At 42.2% G+C, this 11,732-nt stretch overlaps 1 protein-coding gene across 4 annotated transcripts in view; it reads right to left on the bottom strand.

The window, feature by feature from the left end:
• The window catches only part of cgnl1 (cingulin-like 1), a 29,817-nt gene extending 22,063 nt beyond the window's left edge, over positions 1–7,754 (bottom strand). Inside the window, exons 1-3 of one of the 4 annotated variants that reach the window (XM_037979808.1) lie at positions 7,432–7,754; positions 1,703–3,414; positions 1,441–1,562 (exon numbers count right to left, since the gene is read on the bottom strand). In XM_037979808.1, coding sequence (XP_037835736.1) covers positions 1,441–1,562; positions 1,703–3,364 — 1,784 coding nt within the window. In that variant the 5' untranslated portion in view covers positions 3,365–3,414; positions 7,432–7,754. The remainder of the gene's footprint in view (positions 1–1,440; positions 1,563–1,702; positions 3,415–7,431) is intronic. The other 3 variants (XM_037979807.1, XM_017404731.3, XM_017404724.3) reach the window with 3 other exon arrangements.
• Between the last annotated feature and the right edge of the window lie 3,978 nt (positions 7,755–11,732).

Genomic DNA, 11,732 nt, shown 5'->3' on the forward strand with positions numbered 1-11,732 from the left:
TTTTTAAGCTATACCATTTGTTATTCTACAAAAACTAAAATAGTCTAATTTTGAACAATAATGATAATTGGCTTACATTAACTTTTCCTAGAAAAAAAAATCATTTTGTCTTTGGTGTAAAAAATGTCCAATTTTAAGTTTATCAACAGATGTCAAAAATCACAGATGGGAGGATTTTCTTGACTCAGAGGAACATTTAGTCATTTAGTTAATGTCAAAACATTTCAAATCAACAAACTGGAGTTACACAACTTTTAAATGACACAGGCCATATATTATCTCGATAAATTTGAAGGCTGACACAAAAAGCCAAACTCCCCCAAACGTCCTCTCAGCTCTCCTCGTGCAGATGATTTTCATTAAACCTTTAAAAAGCCCCTGCTGGTGAATGTTTGTCTTCTTAACTTTGGGAATGTAGCTCAGTTTCAGCCCCTGAACTTCCATCTGTGTTTCCTTTCCTTTGTCCTCTGACTCCTGACCTGTGGGCCGACACACCCAAACAGTTTCCTGAGCTTTCTGCAAAACTCCAACCCTGCAGCAGCTGCAGGAACTGTGGTAGCCGGGGAACTACTTATCAGCGTAGAATCATGAACGAATACGGCAACTTCTACAAGAAGTGGTCCAAACACACTGCTGTTGTATAAAACAGGTAAAAATATTATTTTTAACATGCTTACATTTGCGGATAAGTACAAATCACAAATGGATTGATGGCACTCACTACATTTTTCTAGAAAAAAAAAAAGTTATCCTACATTTAATCTGTGTTCACTGTTACCAAAGTGTGTGTCAAACAGAGAAGAAAGGCTGCAAACGTGGCTAGGTTTTCCTTGTTTGTTTTGCTCGGGCATTGATAAAGAAAAACAGCAGGGATCACCATGCAGAAGGAAAGTTTGATCAGGCTGCTTTGTTTTTGTTAAACGACTTGCTGCTTGGATTATTCTGAAAATGGGTGATGTGTCGGTTTAACTCATCAAATTTACACAATCCTTGTGCAATTACATGAACGTGATGAGGGTTAAAGCTGAAACAACAGTAGCCTTCAGATCACTGTGAAGGAGTGCAGAGATGTTTAACTATTTAAGTTAGTTCAATAAAACGCATAGCAGTATGTAAACTTTCCCTTTAGCTGAAATGTTGCAAGAAAAGAGACTCCTGACAGCTAAAAAAAAAAAAAAAAATCAGCCTGTATAAGTGGGTAAGGAGAGCACATTCTTTAAATTTAATCTAAAACAGTTCTGGGCAGATAGGAGGAAAAACTAAACATCTGCTTCCACAGAAGAGTTTCTTATTTCATCTCACCCTGGGCTTTTGTAAACAGGACCCCCAATAACTCAAAACACTTTAATACAATCAGGGCGCATTTTTTTAAACTTAAATATGTAAAGTTAGACAAAAACAGCTGAGTGACAAGAAAACAGAAACGTGTATACAACTCACCCATCTTTAAGGTAATTGAAGAGAATCTGTTTTGCGGTCTCTTCGTGTGTTTGTTGTGAAAGCTCCTGCTGACCTCGCAGGAGATCAGGTGTCGCCTGGATGTGACAGGAAGCGACAGAGAGCTTTAGAAAATAAATGAGTTTAGAGTAAGAAAATATAAGAGTTTAGGACTCTCTGTACAACCATCATGAATGATTACATTAGTTAAAATATATGTCTGAACCGGTACCTAATATAACAGAGTGAATGTTTGGTCTTTTACCTGAACTTCTGCCTCAACACTGGGCTTTTTGTCTGCGGGGGAAGAGGACTTGGCCAGAGATGTCGACAGTGATGATGTCGAAACCTTCACAGCTGAAGAAGCGATTTCCTCATTATTCCTTAAAGACAGTAAAGAGGGGCGCGTCTGGGCCTTTTTGTAACCTTGTATGGAGCTAGCACCTTTAGAGATGGTGCTTTGGGGGGATCCTGGCGCACTGATGGCACGAAGCGAAGCTCCTTCCTTACCGTCTACAACCGTAGACCAGGAGTTCTGACTGCTGGCTGTTTTCTGCATTCGAAGCTGTGACGGCAGCAGGACGTGCTCCATTGACGTGCCGCGGTATTGATCAAACTCATCCATGTAGCTCGAGTCATTTCTCAAGCCAAGGGCACTATCCACGCTGCGTGAGCGCTTTCTGTCCTCTGGGTTAATCCTGTTTCTTCTCCCCGCCCTGCCCCTGCGCTGACTGCTGCCATTTTTGCCATCGAACTTGTCAATGAGCTCATCGACACCGGGACCGGAGCCCGTGTCGATGTCTCTGCCTGACCCAGGCTTGAAAGGAATGTAGCGACGATTCTCGTGGCGGTTTATGGTGTCTGCATACAGAGCGTCCATCTGGTCATCCATCGAAGGCTTATTTGTGGAAGATAAGGAGGCATGGCGGGTGCGGGAGGAGGACTGGAGAACTGGCTCACTGGAGTCAGATCGACGCAGGTGAAGGATATCAGGATCACGGTGGGATCGCTCGAGGCTGGAGTTGGTACTGCTCATTGAAGTGGGGGTCTTGCTCTGCTCAGTCGAGGTACTTGACACGGTGGACGGCTGAGGCTGGGCTACAGGCGCTGGTTGAGTTTTAGAAGCTGGTTTAGACTGAGTTGGATTTAGGTTTGTAAGAAAAGGTTTAAACTGTGGCTGACCCTGTTGTGGTTGTGACCTTGTCTGAGGCTGAGCCACATGAGATTGAGGCAATGACTGTGGCTTCAGGTTAGGAAGAGACGTCTCAGTGTCAGCTGTCCTCCGGCTCAGGGGTGAAGGTTGCCTTTTCTCTTGTTGCCCAGGAACTTTGCTCCGATCCAAACTTGATGACCTGCCGCGGCTGGAGATCTGAACAGCAGATCTGGAGACCTGTACAGCAGATTTGGAGGAGTAATTTTGGTATTTCTTCCCAGTCTCAGGCTGAGGCAGAGGCCTTGAAGGGAGGCTGTGGAAACCGTCGAGGTTTAGGGCGTTGGTCTCTGGATCGTATGGCTGTAGGAGCTCAGGGTGCTTCTGAAAATTTAAAAGCGTGGATGGTTTCTTTCCTTGTGATTCAGTAACGCCGTTCTGAGGACCAGCATAGTGCATCGCCTTTTGTGTCCTGTACTCCATGAAGGGGTCACTGGTTACAACTTCTTTGTCTCCTTTGAAATCATATTCCTGGTAGTTCTCAATAAAGGAGCCTTCTGTGTCGATGTATCCATTGCTGTCGGGGTCAATATAGGACTGAGCTGCCCTGTCCTGGTTGTTGAGGACTACATATGGGTGTCCATCTATGCCCTGGACTCGAATGCTGAGACCATATGAACCAGCTCCATTACTTTGAGACCTGGAAGATAAAGACTGCTGGGAGTAGACCCGCTGTGGTCCGCTGTTAGGAATGCCAGTCACTCTGTAGGACTCCATCAGGAATGTGGAAGGAAAATAAATCCCTCTCCCTGGATCAGGTGGCCCACCTATGCAAGCAAACATTTAGAGCAGCTGGATTAGTCAGAGATGAGACACCGCATAATTCCATAATGACAATAAAGCTTTTCCACTCAGACAAAAGCAAAACAATAAAGTCAGCATTTAACTATGTCTTCCACTTTCATTCTGTTTTGTTGTTTACAATCCTAATGTTTGTTTTTTTATCTGTACAAGAATCCGCTCAGGCAAAACAAATCACGAGACAAAAAATAAAATAAAATACCCCTGCATGTTTCCTGTAAGACCTCAGAAAGCATCTGAAGATATGATTCAACACTTCACACATTCTCATTACCAGCAAAAATGACAATGTGTGTCGGGAAGAGCCTTACAGGTTGACGGTCAACAAGTGCGTCACAGCAAAATTACTATTTGCTGCACATTGCAAAAGAATATAGACGAAACCAGAGAAAGTAATAACTAACTCTTTAGACTTAATGGGTATACTCTGCAGCAAGTTTAAAACAGCTGGGATTTGTTTGTGTTATTTGGTTTGACAAAACCCTAATAGTCCGCTCAGAAATAATTGGCACTTCAGGGATGTTTATGATCTTTTATGTTAACCCAGACGTTCTTCTTCAGGCTGTTCAAGTGAAAAGAGGCGTTTTACGCTCTCAAACTGAATAAATCTGCACTCGAGAAGTTTATTCAGCTCCAACTTTGTCCCATTAAATGCAAATCACTTTCACTTTAACTCACTGTCAGACATTTAGCAGATTTTTGAGAAAATATAAAAGTTTTGCGCAGTTGATTCAACCTCATCAACTTAACGTGCTACATAAATGTTTCAGTCTGATTTTTTCTACGTGGGACATCAGTGAACGCGTCTTGCTTTTTACAAACAATTTAATCCAAAATGGAGAACTTAAACTGCAGAGAAGCAGGTTACGAGTTCAGCAAATGTTACAATGATGATTTAACCAGGTTCAAACTGAGCCACATTTAAGACACTGAAAAGTCTGCCTTTCAGCTCAGATGGCTTAGATGTTAAGTTCACTTCGTAGTCCAATCCTCGGAGAATGACCTCATAGCTGTCATGTGTCCTAAGAAGAGCTTATATTTTCATCAACTTGTCAAACTTATATATTTGTGTGCCAAGTTAGAACAATGGTTCTATGCAAGCTACATTTGCAGGATCTCCTCTTGGGAAACAGCAACCAAATTTAAGGCCAGCAGATATTGTATTCGGCTGAACGTTTATAGCAAACAGATTTGGAGCCTTCGACAGAAACAAGCAGCTGGGAAGAAAATATAAAACTAAAATAAAAATATCAAGGTAAGCTGCTAAGTATTCTTGCGACCCATTTGTGCTCAGGAAGCCAATAAAAACAAAGCCATTAGCAGCCAACCTGTGTTTCGGCAGACAATGGGACTTGAACGGATTCCTGTTTGCCTTGCTGACAGTGTCCCATTCTACCTGATGTTACAATACAAGGATGGAACAAGATGGGCCCAGAGGAAGGACGCCGATAAGACTGACAACAAAAGGAAAGGCAGGATATTTCACATCAGCATGAGATAAGTCATGACAGACGCCCTGACAAGAGAAATACAGTCCTTTGTAGAGTTGTATCTTGGTAAAACAGCATGTACCTTAAAGAGATTGACTAATTTTCATGTACTGTTTGCCTTGGGTTGCAATATCTGAACAGAAAGCTTGATAGTACAAAAGAGCTGAATATTTTATTTTATCAGTTACTGACAATGAAAACTTATCCTGATTATTTTTTTCCTGATACTCGAGTAAAGACAGACATTTGAATCCAGTTTATTCTGCTTGGCAGAACAGGTCAGGAGTCCCCCCAATAAAGTTAAACTGGAAAGACGCAACATTCTGCTACTTCTTGTGGTAGATTACTTTGTGAATGGCTGCCCGAGCAACCGGCCACAGCCACTAAAAATGAAGCCGTTTCTCATCTCACAGAGATGTTTTAGTTCACAAAACTGTTAATTTGGTTTTGTTGGCAGCCATGAAACACTGCAAACAAAACCCATTTTAGCTAATGTTTGCACAACATAGGAATGATTCACCTCCACTTGACTTTCATAAGCCTGTGAGCTTCAATTAGCCAGATTCAGAGAGTTCATTCTGAAGAAGACAGAAAAAGTTACTGTAGGTAAAGCGTCCTCTTCAAGGACGGATTAAAGCTATAGGCAACACAATAAACGCTTTCATGTTTAGTGTTAAAAGTGCTTTTATCCTTCTAACACAATTTCTACATTATTAAATTATTGTTTGGGCTTTGTTTACAACTAAATACAACCAATTAAAGAAATTGTCCCATTAGGGTTCAGATTATTCCAGCACAGCTCATTAGCTTATGATTTTAGCACCAACTTTTGCTTTAACGCCCTCCTACCCAAAATGACTACTCCTGTCGACTCGCCCTCACAGCTTTTATCCATCGTTTCTTTTCAGAAGAAGAGAGAAAAACGTTCATTTTTGTTTTTGGACCCGGAGTCTCTGATTCCATTGTTCTCCGTCTGACTCTGTTTACATCCGGGGATTATTTTACCGACTCAATATCAGTCGCGCGCCAAGTCTGACCAAAGTGAACTCGTCAATGTTCCAATGTAAACAAACGACTCGTAAATGTTGGCAACAAAACATGAGTCTGCTATTTTCGCTCATTTATTACGAATTATGTGGTAGACTTTAGGTAGAGAATGATGTGAATTTAGTGTTTGTTTGTTATCGAAGATAACACACACATATACAAAAAATTCAAATCATAAACACTGAAAAAAATTACGTAGTTTGACAGCAATTATGGCTTTAAGAGCAGACTGTCAGAAACCTGTTAGTTCTCGGAGCATAAGTGGGGATGACTCTCACCAACTACCACACCTCAATACGTGAAAAATATACTGACAAAACCATTTTTGTGTTTACTAACCCTTGGATTAGACTGATTCCAAAAGTAAATCAGCTGTAGATGTGCACCCAACGACTACATTCTGAGAGTTTCATTAAAATCCCTTCAGTGGTTTGTGAAATATTTTGCTAATACGACAAACAACCCATAGACATGGGCTAAAACATTGTCGCCCTTTTGCCTCAAGCATAATAAAATAAGCATCAGAGAGCCACCGCTCTTTATGGTGCCACCTGTACTGATGGCAGGGCTGCAGAAGAGAGGTCAGAACTGGGCCCAGGTTAGGATGTCTGAACCCAGGTTAGGATGTCTGAACCCAGGTTAGGATGTCTGAACCCAGGTTAGGATGTCTGAACCCAGGTTAGGATGAGTTCAGAGGTGAAGCTCTCTGCAAAGATTTACCAGTGCAGATCTTTATTCACACACACCACACAATCTACTTCAGCTATTACCAAAAGTGCTGACACAGAGCCAACAGCTGCAACAACAAAAACTCAAGAAATTCAAAACAACGATGGAGGAAACATTACTTTTAAGAAAACAAAAACGAAATGGAAGAGAGACTGTAAAAACAAGGAAACAGATAACACACCAAACGGGATAAACAACATTTCAGAAAACATACATTTTGTACTTAATTAAAGTCTGTTTCTTGTTGTGTTTTGCGCCTCCAGGCCACCGTAGATAGGAGCACTTAGGGGTTAATGTTGGTTTAAAGGATATACAGTTTAAAAAAAAAAGGTGGACAGACAGATTTACACTCACTGTGGGAAAATATGATGAAGTTACGTAACCTGAATCTGAGCTTCAGGTTGTGAGGGCACTTGACCAACTGTAAACACGAATAAAAATCACCCTTCAGGGCTACGAACGGTGCTTTGGTCACAGTTTGCCATCTTAAAGGCGGTTTGATTTGACCCATTTTTTGATGCTCAGCGCAACAGGTGGAAACAAGCCGGAGATTTAACTAACATAGGGAAAAAAGTTAGGATTCACCACTTCACCGCCTAATTCAAGGAGTCACTTATTAAAGTAAAAGTTGCTGCGATTTATTTCGCCTTGTTTACGCTAAAACTGTCATGTCGGTTAAAACTCACGCGCAGGACCGTTTTGTTTTTTTTTACTCACCAGGGTCGCGTGCCTCTTTCTTCTTCTTCTGCCCTTTAGCTAAACAATCAAACAAAACCAACAAAATAAAAAGCGTTGGTTTAAAGTAGTTTTTAGGAGGTAAACTCTTCCTCAAAGTGTCCGCGCCGCACTTTGCCAACTTATTCCGCCTCTCCTGAGCGCGAGAGGGAGAAGCCCAAAGGACGTCCGACCGAGCGACCGACCCTTCGGCCGCTCCGCCTCCCGAAACAAGCGCACAAACCCGCCCACCCGGTCGGACACCAGCCGCCGGGCTGCTGCTCCGGGAGCAGATCCTCACACCGAACCAGAACCGCCCGGACCCGACTCACTCCGGACCGGGTCAGCCTGACTCAACTTATTTAGACTTTTTACACACATTGAAACTATCAGACAGGAACTCAGCTGCTATTAGAGCTGCTAATTTGTCGTTTAGAAGTAATAATAGTTGTTTTTCTCTTTGTCTTTGTTGTTCTTTTTGGGAAACTAAAAGTAAACTTTTAGAACTTACTGTGGGATGGTATGAAAGTTCATGAGGACTTTATTGAACTTTAGACGAATCAAATACTCATTAAGTTAATTACTTGCACTTTGCATAAATGCAATTTATAAAACGCGTCTTCAAACACCTACAGCGTCATCTAGTGGTTGTTGAGCTGACCTCAGTGCAGCTGGTTCAAGTAAGGATTTTTGCTGGGAAGCAGGGTTACCATGTGTCCTGTTTTTGTGTTGCTGAGCTGTATTTTTTACCCCCTGTCCCACAAATTGAGACAGTGTCCCACATATCTGTCTGCCTCGTCTTTCGGAGAGACGCTTTTGCAAAGATCTGTCTTTTCTCTCTGCTCAGAGGATCAAACCGAGTCAAGTTTTTCATTTGGACTTTACTTATGCATGATTAGAAGGGTCGATGGAAGCATAACCCCTGTCCTGAAAAGGATTGGACGTGTAAAATGGGAATGTAAACAAAATGGAATGATTTGCAAATCTCATAAAGTCTTGTTTTAGTGACAGTGGAACATAGTAAACAAATCAGATGTTGAAATTAAGAAATTTGATCATTTTTTGGAAAAAGAAAAAGTAATTTTGGATTACTTTTGAGACGGATGGATCAACGGATTGGTGTCTCATCTTCAGTAATGAAGGCGTTGCTTCGATCCACTGCTCCTCTGCATCGAAAGGAGTCAGCTGAGGTGATCCGGGCATCTGATTGGGATGCCTCCTGGATGTGGTTGGTCAGACATGTCCCACTGGGAAGAGACCTCAGGGCAGACCCAGAACTGGGATCACCTTGGGATCCTCCAGGAGGAGCTGGAGGGCGTCTCTGGGGGAAGGGAGGTCTGGGTTTCCATCCTGGACCTGCTGCCTCCTCGACCCGATCACAGATAAGCCGTGATGACGATGGTGGTGGTGGATTTTATGGCAGCAGCACGTCTCAGAAAAGTTGGACACGGTCATGTTTCCCTCTGTGAAGTTCTTACACCAGCCTGGAAACATCTGGGACCTGAAGAAAGCAGCTGCTGGAGGGGTTGGAGGAGAATGCTGTCCACTGTCCTTGTCTGATGGAGGACTCTAGCTATTCAGCAGTCCTCAATCTTCCTTATTTCATGATGAGTTGAATATTTTCTACTGCTGAGAGGTCTGGACTGCAGGCGGGACAGTCCAGCACCTGGACTCCTCTACTCCTCTTCTAGTAGAATGGAGGCAGGATGAGGTTTAACAACTTCTTCCATTAAAAATGCATCATCTTATAGTTCTAAAACCTGTAAATATGTTCTGCATTGATGTGCAAGATATTAAATTCACATCATTCGGATTTGATTTGTGGTAAGTTTTATATTTTTTAAATGGCAGATGTGAATAAAAATAGTTGATGTAGTTGATAGAACATCAGTATATATTTTAATTGTTAACCAGTCTAAGTGGGTGAAATTAGGGTAAAATAAATGTTACTGAACCTGTTTTTGAAACAACTTATTTCAGCAAAGCAGAATAAATCATCAGCAAAATACACGTTGCTGCTGATGAATTTGTTAAAGAATGTGAACAAACAAAAACCACAAAATAAAAATGATATCTAATCTGTACAACGTGGCGTAAAAACATAAAGTGGGTCATGAAGAAAGACGACACTACAAGGACCAGAGCTGATCTACAAAAAAAGAAGAAAAAAAGAAGTCAGTTGACCTAAATGTATTAAAATACTGTAAAACCTTCTGAAGTAAGCAGCTCATCTGTGGAAACAAACCAGCATCCCAGAGTTTGTTCTGGAAGAAAAAAAAGGTCCAAACTCCTTTGAGCAGATGTTCGCTTTCTGGGAACATTTATTTGCAGCTCCTGCTGAAGGGTGTAAAATAAAACGAAGGTGAACGCTCTGCCGCTCACAGATGTGGAGGATTAGATGCTTTTCCTTCTGCAAACAAACGATTAAGTGTTTAATTCGCTGAACTGTGGCCTTGCTGTTTACGTGTAAGGCCTTTATGAAGATCTGATGAAGGCGTGCTGTTTATGTTTGTGTCGGCAGAGTCTGCGCAGAACCGCAGAGCCTAATCTGAACCACTGCTGAGCTGCAGCCGGGCACAATGGGAGCTCTGTTCTCTGCTGAGGTGGTGCTCAGAGCGCCGCCCGGTTTGATTCCTGTTCGATGGTGACGAGGCTGCCAGTGTGGCGGCTGTAGCAGCCATCACTGAAAGCCCCTCTCACTCCTTTCGTCAGACAGAGCGATCAAACCTGATACTGACTGCAGCTGAACACAGAAATGCTGTTCTACGTAAAGAACAAAGATGGATTTTCTCCCGCAAATAGGAGGAGCAAATATGATAGAAAATGATCATGCATTGTGCAAATATTTCTTTATTCTTTGTTTCCAAAGAGCCAAACTTTCTTGTAATCAATTAAAGCGGTCTTTCTGAAGGTCTTTGCTGCTTTTTGCAAATCTTCTGTCCAGTACTTCACCATTTTCAGAACATGCAGGGGTTTTTTAGCCACTATGCTCTGATTTATTAATCACTCAGATATTTTAAAAAAGGCTCCTAAACTCAGAGGGTGATTCAGCGTTGAGTCAGAATAACAAGGAATTTAAGTCACACTTCTTTAGCCTGAATCTCTGAAAAAATCTCAGCTGAAATACAAAAAACAGGAATTCATCACTGAAGAGCACAAACTAATTCAAGAAAGTCTGGCTTCCTGGATGAATATAAAGGAATAAAAGCCCAGCATTCTTAGAAGGAATATCAGTGTTTCAGACGAAACAGCAGATTTGTAAACCTTGAAGATAAAATTATGCGCCGTCTCGTATGTTATTGCGAGATGATTTGCTCAGAGTGTGTGTTGAGGATGACTCTCAGCTACCACCACAACAAACTTTACCTCTGTAGAACTGACAGAGCCGGAGCCATTTTTGTGTCGACTCACTTAGCTGAGGCAGATACGACTCCAAACATTAATGACCTGTAGATGCATATCCAATAGTTGTTTTCCGAGTGTGTCGTTAAAATTCGTCCAGTAGTTCTCAAGATATTTTGCTAACAGACGAGCAGGCTTGACTCCAGTGGTCAGTGCTTTTGTTTTAGGCAGACATCTCATGATAAGAAGCATCTGTTGTGGATCACTCTCACCAAATGTTAGCACAATATTTGTAAAATTGACCGAATTAGAGCCATTTTTGTGTTTTCTCAGGTCAGTTGGCTGTGACGCCCATCTTGAATTTGGTTGGCTCTAAACATTAATCAGCTGCAGATGTACATCCAGTGATTATTTCCTGGAAGTTTTATTAAAATTCATCCAGTGGACTGTGAGATATTTTGGAAACAGACACACAAACACGGGCAAAAAGGAGCGATTGGAGACTTTTACACAGAGCTATAAAAACCCTAAACTTGGGCATAAATTTGAGATTCTCCTCCTGTTTGTTGGGTGGTTGTGACTCCAATCAAAAGGTCGACAGTTTGAGATATTTAGATCCCCATTTCATCGTTCAGTCATTCGTTGCTGGAAACCACAGTCGGTGGAAGTGTCTTTGGTCGTGAATTTTGACAAAAACTGGAAAGAGGCCCGTTTGGTTTCGTGCAGCTCGCATTCTGGAAGCGAAGCGGAGAGGAGGATGATCTCATTGTTCGAGCAGGAGGAACAGCAGGCTCTCTGGTCCAGTTTCAAGGACGCGAGCCAAGGACCTTCTGTCAGCTGGCTCAGCCCAGCAGCCCTGACAGGAAGTCAGCCTTCAAACATGGTGGTCCCACTCCTACAGAAAACATGTACACCCACCGCGCTCACACGTTCAATGCTCATCCCCGCCAGGAATTCACTGA

The sequence above is a fragment of the Kryptolebias marmoratus genome, linkage group LG15 (genome assembly GCF_001649575.2).
Source record: "Kryptolebias marmoratus isolate JLee-2015 linkage group LG15, ASM164957v2, whole genome shotgun sequence".
NCBI lineage: Eukaryota > Metazoa > Chordata > Actinopteri > Cyprinodontiformes > Rivulidae > Kryptolebias > Kryptolebias marmoratus.